General features: G+C 53.5%; 4 protein-coding genes across 4 annotated transcripts; 3 read left to right on the top strand and 1 right to left on the bottom strand.

Annotated features, from left to right (window-relative positions):
• Positions 1–269: 269 nt before the first annotated feature.
• QC763_211070 (uncharacterized protein) lies at positions 270–2,190 on the top strand (the record flags this gene model as incomplete). The annotated part of the gene is made up of 3 exons (XM_062910150.1): positions 270–591; positions 647–1,390; positions 1,415–2,190. The coding sequence occupies 3 exons, from the start codon at positions 270–272 to the stop codon at positions 2,188–2,190; spliced, it is 1,842 nt and encodes a 613-aa protein (XP_062769036.1).
• A 1,366-nt stretch (positions 2,191–3,556) lies between these two features.
• On the top strand, positions 3,557–7,987 carry YOR1 (ATP-binding cassette transporter yor1; the record flags this gene model as incomplete). Its single annotated transcript, XM_062910149.1, has 1 exon — positions 3,557–7,987. The coding sequence occupies one exon, from the start codon at positions 3,557–3,559 to the stop codon at positions 7,985–7,987; it is 4,431 nt and encodes a 1,476-aa protein (XP_062769035.1).
• A 1,012-nt stretch (positions 7,988–8,999) lies between these two features.
• QC763_211050 (uncharacterized protein) lies at positions 9,000–10,169 on the bottom strand (the record flags this gene model as incomplete). The annotated part of the gene is made up of 1 exon (XM_062910148.1): positions 9,000–10,169. The coding sequence occupies one exon, from the start codon at positions 10,167–10,169 to the stop codon at positions 9,000–9,002; it is 1,170 nt and encodes a 389-aa protein (XP_062769034.1).
• Positions 10,170–10,674: 505 nt separating this feature from the next.
• On the top strand, positions 10,675–12,499 carry FCF1 (rRNA-processing protein fcf1). The gene is made up of 5 exons (XM_062910147.1): positions 10,675–11,219; positions 11,281–11,411; positions 11,473–11,754; positions 11,814–11,859; positions 11,914–12,499. Exons 1-5 carry the CDS (start codon positions 11,213–11,215, stop codon positions 12,024–12,026), a joined length of 579 nt encoding a protein of 192 aa, XP_062769033.1. The 5' UTR covers positions 10,675–11,212; the 3' UTR covers positions 12,027–12,499.
• The last annotated feature ends 20 nt before the right edge of the window (positions 12,500–12,519 follow it).

The following is a 12,519-nucleotide window of genomic DNA, read 5'->3' as shown; positions in this document are numbered from 1 at the left end:
TTAGCGCACTTGTGAGCTGGAGCTTTGGTTGTTGAACAAAGGGGTGATGTGAAATAAGCAGTTTTGGAGCATGGCCGCTCGGACCACCAATGGCTTTTTGTCTGGCCGTCTGCGTTCAGGGTATAATACCTCGAAAAGAATTATTAGAAAGCCAATGACATTGCTACTTGCTTACTATCTGCCTACTTTTTCTCTCAGTTAAACTGCTCGAGGCTTCTGTCTGTCCTGGTCTATCAATCACCTTGCTACTACTACTACTACTTGTTACCATGTCTTTTCTCCAATGGATGCGCCAGGCTCTGCAACAGCAGAACCAACAGCCATGTGACCAACAGGATGATGAGTACTGCAACGGAGAGTATTATGTCGAGGGGGGGTACGACGAGGAACTGGAGCGGGAGGCGGGCAATGTCGGGTATGGGTACAGGGATTTTATTAGCAGCGACGACGACGACTCGGTGATGGCGAAGCCGGCCAGAAGGGTAACCAGGGCTCAGACGAGGGCTCAAGCTGCCGCTGCTGCGGCGGCGAGCGCTGCTCAAAACACTGGTACGGCTGGTCAGCAGCAGCAGCAGCGGCAAACCGCTACAGGTCGGCTTCCCACCCCCCGAGTTTGTCGTTGATGACAGTGAGATTGACGATGCAGCAGTCAGCGATAAGGAGTCGGAGGCGGTATACGAATCTCTTTCGTCTTCTCCTTCCCACTCGGGATCAGAAGAGGAGGTTGATCAGAGCCCTGCCCAGCCGGTTGTTGTTTCGAGCCCGAACACAGACGTTAGTCCTGACAACAGTGGCGGCGGGAGGGGGAAGACGCCTAGTGCTGCTTCGGGGGGGAGGAAGACGCCCACGCCTAGTGTTGTTGGGAGTGTTACCGGTCCCAAGACACCACCACCGCAACCACCACCACCACCGGGGAGGAAGACTCCCGAACCGCCCAAAACCCCGCCTGGGAGAACACCTGGGGGAAACACACCAAGGCAAAGCACACCTGGTCGTGGTGGCGCGGGGGGGCTGGTGACGCCTGTTACTCTTGGGGGGGCGAGGAAGAAGAATGTGGTTAGTGTTGCTGGGTCTAACCTTGGTCCTGGGGGTGATGTTTCTGCTGCTGCTCTTCCTGGTGTTGGTGTCGGAGGGGGGGTTAATGCATTCACCCGAACCGGTGGTGTTGTTGTTGCTGCTGCTGCTGCTGCTGGGGGGAGAGCAACGGGGGCTACTCCCACTGCGGAGTCGGATCTGTATTGGACGGGGTATGTGGCTCATTCTGCGCGGCGGGCAGTGACGGAGCCGGACGGGTTGGACCCGCCTGCTGATGTGATGGAGATGGATACGAGCGATGAATCGGATGCTAGTTTTGATGGTGGTGGTGATGGTGGTGGTGGTGGTGGTGGTGGTGATGGTGGTGGTGGTGGTGGTGGTGGGCCGGGTGGGGATGATGGGGCGAGGAAGAAGAAGGTGTGGGCGGAGGAGGGGATGCGAAAGGCGGTTAGGGAGAGTGAGTTGCCTGCGGTGAGGTATGACGAGAATGGGAATGTGATTCCTGATCTGGAGAGGGAGAAGAATAGGAGGAGGTTGGGGTTGGGGGAGGTGTTTAATGATAACAAGGGGTTTTATAAAGCTGTTAAGGAGTTGATGCAGATGGGGGTTTTTGGACAGAAAGAGACTGAGGCGGTGGTGAGGGCGTGGAGGGAGGGGTTGGGGTTGGGAACAGTGGGTAAGGATAGGAAGGAGAGGGAGCAGTGGAAAAAAGAGTGGGAGGGGATGAAGAATGTAAAGTGGGATAAGTTGAATGGGAAAGAGTATGGGAGTATGAAGAAGAAGGAGTGGAAGCTAAAGGGGCAGAGGAAGGGGGTGTCGAAGCTGTTCAGGGATAAGGTTGTTTTTGGGGAGTTTGGGACGCAGGTTGAGACGGCTCATACTTGGTGGGGGAGGTATGGGAAGGTGCCGACACGGTTGGTGAGGGAGTTTAGGGGGACGGGGGCGGGGTGTAGATTGCAGGGCTTGACGTGGGAGGGGAGGCTGACCAAGACAGATTTCGAGATCTTCTTGAGAAAGTGGTTGGAGTGGAGGTATGGGAGGTTTATGGAGGATAGGGGGGCTTCGAGAAGAAAGAGGAGGGCGCAGGAGAGGGTGGAGAGGAGAGAGAAGAAGAGGTTGAGGGAGGATTGGCAGTTGGCTTTTCTATCTTTTTGACATATCTGAGTCTTTCATGTCTTTGGTTGTGTGACGTTGGGGTTGTCTTGGACTAAATCTGGCAAGAAAATGCCAAGTCTTCTAGAACAAATTGTACTGTATGAGTGACATAACATCGCAGTCTTGGTCTCTAACGGGAAAGGTGACACAGGGAACTGTATACTATAGACATTGCTGGCAGCTCTGTCCTATTTTCCATCGGATAGTGCTCAATGTCCGGGGATAAGTCATCGACTGCCGGTGCCGTCACGGTACCGATGCTACCCACCCGGAAACAGCTCGTCCTCGACTCGTCCAATCACTCCAACCTAAGCCGCTTGCATTATCGAGGCCCGCATGCCGGCGGCCCCATGTGTAGTGACTTATATAGCCTGCTGTGCAACTGAAGCCCTTCCATAAAACTGGCATGGCCAATTTATTCAGATAAGAGCTTTCCCAATGCCCGGCGGTCATAACGCGTGTTCTCCTTTGTCTGCTGACGTGATGGAAAAGGCGGAAAAGAATAGGCGGTGGACACAAGAACAAGGGGGATGGGAAAAGCCACCGATATCTCCGATTACAAAATCACAGGGGATAGTAAAAGGAGACTAATGCGCGGCAAAGCATGGCAAATGGGGAAGTCGGTGCTTGGGACTTGCCGCGTGCCGACTGTCTTCGCAGGTCATCATGTCATATGCGACTTGCCGCTCTTCGCTAGCTCGATCCAACTCTGGTTTGGCTGTTGTCCTCCATCGTAAAGAATCGGGAATCGGGACATGGAACGGACATAAAAAAAAAAACTAAAAAAAAAAAGAGGGAAAAGACGCTGGGGGAAGGCCAAGAGCAGGGAACTTTAAGCCCCTGTTTTTGCTTTCTAATCAATTTTCTACACTACCTACCCTTCGCACTCGTAACTCTCCGACAACAACGAGGTCGAACCTTTTGCCAGTTTTGGCAACCTATTTCTCTATTCTACCTATTGCTCCTACAATTTCTACTGCCCGGACACTTTTTGCTCACCCTCTCATATTTATTTTTGAATGAATGCCCTGGGCGTGTTCAATAATTGAGTGGATAACCCCCCCCCCCCTTCCCCGAGCTTCCAAGTGTCATCGTCATATTTTCGACCTCTCCAAACAAACAAACCCTCAAGCTGCCTATTTCGGTCGCGACGACTGTTGGATTTCCACAGTAACCCCCCAACTGTCGAAACGCTAGCATCCTGCTAATGCAGTGGCGTGCTTCTTTGACACCGCCGTCACAATCCTATAATAGTTTTAACAGGTCACCTTTTTCGACTCGCACCGGTGACTTCTGCAGGGTCCATCCCACTACTGACGGCCGTTGAGTCGTCCCGTTTCTGAGCCCGCCAACGGCAGCCATAACCATGGCAGGCTCACCACCTTCACCCTCCAGGTCACCACCTCCACCAAAAGTCGAAGAAGAACACACCATTCCACCACCAGACCCTCTTGCTCGGGTCTACTCACGGTCAAGCTTGGAGTCGTCAGAAAAAATCAAGGAGGAAAAACAAACCGCCGACCGTCAACTCAGACGTGGTGATGATGACGATGATAGCATCGAAGCCGTTGGTACCATCGCCGGCGGTGCGGGCAACGGCAGCGATGACGACCACGAGAACAACAAGGAACGAAACGAGCTCAACCGCATCAAATCCTACGCCACAAGCGTGAACTCGGCCGTTTTCACCAACCCCCCTTTACCAGTTCAGAAGCCATGGTACAAGCAACCTAACCCCCTCCGCTGGGGCAAGATCCCGCCCATCCCGGAGGAGAGGGTAGTTTCTCCCGAGCACAAGGCCGGTTTCTTCAGCAAGCTCGTCTTCCACTGGATGGGCCCCCTCATGACCACGGGTTATAAACGCCCTCTTCAGCCGACAGACATCTACAAAGTCAACCCTGACCGGTCTGTCGAACCGCTCACGGAGCGGATGAAGGAGTCGTTTGAGAAAAGGGTCAAAAGAGGGGATAAATACCCTCTGTTGTGGGCTATGCACGAGACATTCGCCTGGGAGTTTTGGCTGGGCGGTATGTGCCAGCTGTTGGCGACTATCCTTCAGGTCATGGCGCCGTTCACGCTGAGGTACCTCATCCAGTTTGCGCAGGACGCCTGGCTTGCGGATAGGGTACCGGACTTTCCGGAGCCAAATTTGGCGGCGGGGATAGGGTTGGTTGTTGGGGTAACGGGGATGCAGGTATTGTCGAGTTTTTGTATCAACCATTTTATCTACCGGGGCATGGTTATCGGGGGGATGGCCAGGGCGAGCTTGATTAGTCTGATCTATGAGAAGAGTATGGTGGTCAGTGGGAGGGCGAAGGCGGGCGGGGTTGGGTTGCCAGATATTCCTGCTGCGGTGGCGGCGAAGAAGCAGGGGGGGAAGGATAAGAGGGGTGGAAAGGGGGGACAGGATGCTGGGGCTAATGGGGAAGGTTGGGGAAATGGCAGGATCATCAACATCATGAGCGTCGACACGTACAGAGTTGATCAGGCCTGTGGCTTGTTCCACATGATCTGGACTGCTCCCTTGTCGTGTCTTATCACGCTTGCGTTGCTTCTCGTCAACATCACCTACAGCGCCCTGGCTGGTTTTGCCTTGCTGGTTGTTGGTATGCCCATCCTCACCAGGGCCATCAGGAGCCTGTTCAGGCGGAGAAAGGACATCAACAAAATTACCGACCAGAGAGTCAGTCTGACGCAGGAAATCCTCCAGTCGGTTCGATTCGTCAAGTTCTTCGGCTGGGAGGGCTCGTTTTTGCAGAGACTGGGAGATTTTCGAAACCGCGAGATCTCGGCCATTCAAGTCCTTCTCTCGATTCGCAATGCCATCATGGCTATCAGCATTTCACTGCCCATTTTTGCTTCCATGCTGGCCTTTATCACCTACTCGCTTACCAACCACAACCTGGCGCCTGCTGAAATCTTCTCGTCGTTGGCTCTGTTCAACGGTCTGAGAATGCCACTAAATCTGTTGCCCATGGTTATTGGCCAGGTGACGGATGCTTGGTCGTCGATTTCTCGTATTCAGGAGTTTGTGCTGGCCGAGGAGCGGGAAGAGGAGGCCAAGTTTGACCCGGAGATCGAGAATGCGGTTGAGATGCATGATGCTTCTTTCACATGGGAAAGGACACCTACCCAGGATAGCGATGGGACTGTCGGGACAAACATCAAGAGCAAGTCCAAGCCCACGCCTGGAGATGCTAGCGAGGATGCGAGCACTCTAGTGGAAGAGCGGGAGCCCTTCAAACTTCAAGATCTCAACTTCGAGGTTGGCCGGAATGAGCTCGTCGCTGTTATTGGTACTGTTGGCAGTGGCAAAACATCTCTGCTTGCTGCGTTGGCTGGCGACATGCGTAAGACGAGCGGTGAGGTCGTCTTGGGAGCGTCCAGAGCTTTCTGCCCCCAGTATGCTTGGATTCAAAATACCACGGTCAAGGAGAACATTCTGTTCGGCAAAGAAATGGACAAGGGGTGGTATTCCGATGTCATCAAGGCTTGTGCTCTGCAGCCGGATTTGGATATGCTGCCTAACAACGACTTGACTGAGATTGGCGAGAGAGGCATCACAATCTCGGGCGGGCAAAAGCAACGGTTGAACATTGCTCGCGCCATCTACTTCAACGCTGACATCGTTCTGATGGACGATCCGTTAAGCGCGGTTGATGCTCATGTTGGAAGACACATTTTCGATAATGCCATCTGTGGGCTTCTCAAGGACAAGTGCAGAATCTTGGCCACACATCAGCTCTGGGTGTTGAACCGCTGCGACAGAATCATCTGGATGGAGGCCGGCAAGATTCAGGCTGTTGACACGTTCAAAAACCTCATGGAAAATTCGGAGGGTTTCCGGACGTTGATGGAGACCACGGCCGTTGAAGAGAAGAAGGAGGATGGCGCTGCTGCAACAGTTCCCGGGGACAGTGGACAGAAGAAAAAGAAGAAGGGCAAGGCGCTCATGCAAGCCGAAGAGCGAGCGGTGGCCAGCGTGCCGTGGTCGGTGTACACGTCTTACATCAAGGCTTCCGGCACCATCTTCAACCTCTATATCGTTCTCTTCCTTCTGATTATCTCTCAGGGCGCCAACATTGTCACCAGTCTGTGGCTCTCGTGGTGGACAGCAGACAAGTGGAGTCTCTCAACAGGGCAATACATTGGTGTCTATGCCGGTCTGGGTGCCGTCCAGGCTCTGCTCATGTTCGCCTTCATGGTGTCCCTATCCATCTTTGGAACGACGGCCAGCAAGGTCATGCTCCAGAACGCCATCACCAGGGTCCTGCGCGCGCCCATGTCCTTCTTCGATACTACTCCCCTGGGCCGCATCACCAACCGATTCAGCAGAGACGTTGATGTCATGGACAACAACTTGACTGATGCCATGCGCATGTACTTCTTCAGCATAGGCTCCATCATTTCGGTGTTTTGTCTCATCATCGCCTTCTTTTACTACTTTGTCATCGCCCTTGTTCCGTTGTTTATTCTCTTCCTGTTTGCTACATCTTACTACCGAGCCTCGGCGAGAGAAGTCAAGCGTTTGGAGTCTATCCTTCGGTCCAACGTCTTTGCCAAGTTTGGCGAAGGTCTTTCCGGGGTGGCCAGCATCCGCGCCTACGGTCTCAAGGAGAGGTTCATTGTCGACTTGCGTCAAGCCATTGACGACATGGACTCGGCCTACTTCTTGACCTATTCCAACCAGCGGTGGTTGTCAATCCGGCTCGATCAAATCGGCAACCTTCTCGTCTTTACAACGGGCATCTTGGTCGTCACATCCCGCTTCTCCGTGCCCCCTTCCATCGGCGGTTTGGTCCTGTCCTACATCCTCGGCATTGCAGGCATGATTCAATTCACCGTCCGCCAGCTCGCCGAAGTCGAGAACGGCATGAATGCGGTCGAGCGCCTGTTGTACTACGGTACCGAGCTCGACGAGGAAGCGCCCCTCAAGACCATCGAACTCCCCAAAGAATGGCCCCAAAACGGCGAGATCGTCTTTGACGATGTTCACATGCGCTACCGCGAGGGTCTCCCTCTTGTCCTGCAGGGCTTATCAATGCACATCAAAGGCGGCGAGCGCATCGGTATCGTCGGGCGGACAGGGGCAGGCAAATCATCCATTATGTCCACCCTCTTCCGCCTTGTCGAGATCTCGTCTGGAAAAATAACCATTGACGGGGTTGACATTTCCACCGTTGGCCTCCACGACCTCCGCTCCCGGCTGGCAATCATCCCCCAAGACCCGACCCTCTTCCGGGGCACAGTCAGGTCCAACCTCGACCCCTTTGGCGAGCACTCGGACCTTGAACTCTGGGGTGCCTTGCGTCAAGCCGATTTGGTGTCTGACACCCCTTCCCCTTCCCCTTCCCCTTCCCCTTCCTCACCTGAAGCATCCGCCAACCGGGGGGAGAATAATTCCTCGTCTTCCAAAATCCACCTCGACAGCACGGTCGAAGAAGACGGTCTCAACTTTAGTCTTGGGCAACGCCAGTTGATGGCTCTGGCTAGGGCACTGGTCCGCGGTTCGCAGATCATTGTCTGCGACGAGGCCACCTCGTCAGTGGACATGGAAACAGACGACAAGATCCAGGCTACGATGGCAAAGGGGTTCAAGGGGAAGACGTTGTTGTGTATAGCGCACCGGTTGAGGACGATTATCGGTTATGACAGGATTGTGGTGATGGACAAGGGAAGGATAGCGGAGATTGGGACGCCGAGGGGGTTGTGGGAGGTGGAAGGGGGGATTTTCAGGGGAATGTGCGAGCGGAGCGGGATTAGGGGGGAGGATATACTGGGTAGTGGGCAGCAGTAAACAGCGGAAAGGGAAACATGTGGCGGTGGTGGTATACGATTGTGGATAGTAGTAATGTGTAAAAATTCAGCGATGCTTCGATATTTGTTTTGGAGACTTGGGTGGCTTGGATGTTGACGAGTGGCTGTAACCGGAGTAATATGTCCAGTCGTTGTGTCACGACAGCAGAAATACCATCCGAGAAGCTGCTCGGCAAAGTCCGGGGAGTGAAAAAGGACGGTTTGTGTGTACTACGTCTGATCCATGTCCCTATCTGCCTGTCTGCTGCATGTATGTCCGGTACTTGTCCTGTACATATGTAAGAGTCCGGGTTTTGTGCAAGTGTCACTGCAAGTATCCGTCCGGCTTTTTTTAAAAAAAAATTGTGTGAGATGGTAAACGAGGCTGGCAGGTCCTGGTGTAAGTTGGGATAGTGGAAAGATGAAGTGTGTCTGGTATGGTCCTGTGATTCAACTATCAGGGGAATATTTACAGCCCTTTTTTTCCCCCATATAAGAACAAAAGACATAAACACCGCTCACTCCAGGACAAATGAAAACACCACACAACAACATACAACAAAGAAAAAAAATCCAACCAAGGTCGCAACCATAACCCCCCCAATATTCTGATAACTTCATCGTCCACAACACTAACACAGCACACCACCACACCTCAGCAAAGACACAGAAGAAAGAAAAAAAAAGTTCTCTTCTCTCTGACCCAAACCGCCAAAAACAATAAACTGGATGCTCCAATAGTAATAAACAAAAAAAATAAAAAATACACCACCCTCAGGCATCCACCCTCCTACAATTTCCATAAAAGAAGAAGAGAGGAAAAAAAAAAAAAAAAAAAAAAGGTTGCTATGCCACTCGCCCCAAAAAGGTAAACCACCAACCCCCGCCATCCCTAAACAATTTTTTAAAAAAAAAGTCCATACTACTACTACACAACAACCCCAGAAATAAACATTTTAAACCACCCCCATCTCCCCAAACCCAGAATAGAAACCCTACAACAAAAAAAGAACCTAAAACCTCCCCCTCTGCTGCCCCCCATTATACCCACCCCCCTGCTGCCCAGGCTGCCCCCCAGCAGGAGGAAACAACCCCGGCTGATCATCCAACAAGTCATCCAAATACGCACTCGGCGCCCTCGCCCCCGCGCTAGGCGGCCTGTTCAAGTTCAGCGAGCTCGAGCTAAATCCCCCTCCCATTCTCGGATCGATAGACGGGGACTCGGGCGGACTAGGCCCCATCATCTGCCCCCTTCCTCGTGATGCCGGTCGCAGGGTAGACAGACTAATAGAGTTTCCATGCTGATGACCACCACCACCACCACCACCTACCGCACCCGCACCACCAGGGTTGGGTGATGCTGAAGCATAAAACCCAGAGGGTAAAAACCTCGAGTCGCGGTTTGAGGAGCCCGCTCCGGCACCGCCGCCACCCATTGCCGCTCCGTGGCCGGCCGTAGGTGAAAAAAACAGGTTTGTTTGCGAGGGAGTGGCCGAGGGGGTAGGACCGCGGTGGGTGCGCCGGGTGCCGATCCCGCTGTTGGTTCCCGAGTTGGCGCCAGCAACAGGAAGAGAGGCGTTGGATTCCCGCTCGAGGTACTTGTAGAATTGGGCCGGGGGAGCCGGGAAGGAGGCGGCCGACTTGTCGTTTGCTGCGTGCTGGGCCATGGCCGCGCGTTCTACGCTGCGGTGGAGGAGGCAGACGAGGATGCCGCGCCAGAGGAGGACGGCGAGGCCAAAGGCGGCCAGGATGGCGCCGACGGCGATAAATACGGTGCCGTCTGGGAGGGTCGAGTGGTTCATGAAGGGAGCATTGTGGGTGGGCGGGATGGCGGGAGGGGGGTAAGTCGGGATGCTGAGGTCGGGACGGGAGGAGAGGGTCGGGAGATCGGTGAGGGTCAAGTCGGCGGTCGGTTGAGGGAGGGAAGGGAGTGTTTCTTCGGATTGGGTGCTGGAAGACAGCGGGGGAGGAGCGTTGGTGGGAGAAGAGGTTTGGCTCGTTTGCGCATTCGCGGAGGAGGTCGATGACCGGTTGTTTGTGGGCGTTGGCTGTGTGTTTTGTGTTTGCGATGTCTGTGCTTCGTCTTCGTCGTCGTTGTTGTTTTGTTGGGCGTAGACTCCGGCAGCGAAGAAGGACGTCAGCAGAAGCGCGCGCCTCAGCGACAGTGGTGATGATGTCCGCATTGCGGCAAATGTGTCGTCGAGGCCCTCGTGAACGATAACTGTTCCAGTATTCAAGGTCGCAATGAGTATCTGGCGGGGTTCAACCTGGAGAAGAGGACTTTGTTGTCGGACAAGGCCTGCAGCCACCAACGAAGGGATCGACTCCGAGTGGGTGGTTGTGGAGGGACGGGGCTGAGTCTGCGTTGCCCAGGTCTCAGTGGTGACGGAAGCAAAGTTCCAGGCAGGCCGAGAGACACACGGCGGAAAATTATCTCAAAACAAATGGGTAACGAGGGGATGCGACGCGCGTGTCAACGGCCGACGGCAAGAATGTAAATTGATGTATGTAGTGTAGTGTAGCGACACGAGCGAGGGCTAGGTAATAGCACAGATAGATGGAGAGACAAAGGGAGGCCCAGCAGTAGGGAAAAAGGAGACCCTCCTCGTGTTGGTGGCCCCCCGTAAAAACCGTCAGCCCCCCTCCCATGTTCCCCGTTCGTCTCCCCCGGACCACTCTTGGTCTTGGCAAACGCAGGCACGCTGATCCAGCAAATCTCAACGCTGCGGCGTCTCAGCCCATCAGGCTATTATGTTTATGATATTTGCAGAAAGATACTGTCCTTCACAAACCATCTCATGGTGGAAAGCAGACGGATACCTGCATATTGAGTGCAGACGCACCTAACTACTGCATCGCGAGCGCCCTGCAGTTCTTGCATTTCAGGGCCAAGATGATTTCAGGACGCTCCTCCTGTTCCTGGACGCCGCCAAACCTTAATTAAAGACAGCCTGGGCTCGAGGCGGGCAGTCGGTTGCCAGCTGTCTGGGATTGCCGCAGCGCCCGCTGTGCAACGCGCCGGGGCCACGCCACCATGCTGCAATTGGGACTGGGACGAACTTGGTCCGTGCCAGGCCTCTCAAAAAATTCAAGATCAGCAAACTCATTCACTTACATGAAACGAAGCCGTCACCATCAAACGGACAACCCGATAGTTCAGACTCACCGAGTGATTTGAAACATCTCACAGACAATACCAATATTATTCAGCGACTTTACCGTCAATATGGGTGGTAAGTTTCTGTCCGCCACTCACCCTTCACATCTCATCAGACACTAACCACATAACAACAGTCGCAAAGAAAGTTCGCGAGTTCCGCATGAAGCGGGTCATCGGCAAGAACGATGACAGGAGGAAAACAGAGGCCGAGAAGAAGAAGTTGGAAATCAAGAAGAAGGAGAAGGAACTAGTTCGCGAGGTCCCTGTATGTCTTGTCCTCTCATAATCTTCACAAACTGAACAGGACAAAACTAACCATCACGCAGCAAGCACCATCGTCCATGTTCTTCGAGTTCAACACCTCGCTTGTTCCACCATACCAGATCATCGTCGATACCAATTTCCTGAGCAGATCCATCCAGGCGAAGTTGCCACTTCTAGAATCTGCCATGGACGCCCTGTATGCCTCGGTCAATATCATCATCACAGACTGCGTCATGGCGGAACTCGAGAAGCTGGGCCCCAAGTACCGCATGGCCTTGATGATTGCTCGTGACGAGAGGTGGACGAGGCTCACCTGCGACCACAAGGGAACCTATGCAGATGATGTAAGAATTCCCAATATTCGTCTTCTCTTCGGTGTCTTGATTTAATTAACTCTGCCTAGTGCATTGTCGACCGCGTCCAGAAGAACCGTATCTACATCGTTGCCAGTAGGTAACCCCCTTTTTTTTTTTTCTCGGTGAGCTTTTACTGACAGAGAGCAGCCAACGATCGTGATCTCAAGCGAAGGCTCCGCAAGATCCCAGGTGTGCCCATTCTGGGCGTCCAAAAGGGCAAATATGCCATCGAGAGACTCCCTGGTGCTCCGGCTACCTGAGCGGGAGGATTCTAAATGGGTCTATCACATACTACGAGATAAGGCGTCGGCCAAGTCGTGGCGCATGGTTGAGGAATATGTTTCTGCTCAACAGCGATACCTCTGAACCAGCGGCTGGGCCTAGTGGCGCTTTTATGGCACAAGCCAAGGCTGCACAGCAATACCAAGGCAGCCGAGGGATATTGTGAAAATCAAGGGCATGGCTGGAGGGCAGTGGATGGCTACAAGGGATACCCAGACCTCTTCCGACTTGATATCTTCTGTTTTATTGGAGTTTGGGGCCAGGAAAAAGGGAAATGCATATGGGCAGCATGGTAATTATCGGAATGGGGCTGAAGAAAGCGAGACAAATTCCCAAATACATATGGTTTTTTTTTCCCCTCACGATATGATTGATATGTCTCCTTCCAAACATTACCAACCCTCGGCCATAATGCTCGATGGTTGGGTAGGTCCAATGCATGTTGGTTGTAAATGCGATCCTACCACACAG

The sequence above is a fragment of the Podospora pseudopauciseta genome (assembly GCF_035222475.1).
Source record: "Podospora pseudopauciseta strain CBS 411.78 chromosome 2 map unlocalized CBS411.78m_2, whole genome shotgun sequence".
Taxonomy (NCBI): Eukaryota; Fungi; Ascomycota; class Sordariomycetes; order Sordariales; family Podosporaceae; genus Podospora; species Podospora pseudopauciseta.
Note: the sequence above shows the minus strand (reverse complement) of the source record. Positions and strands in the feature narration are given on the sequence as shown.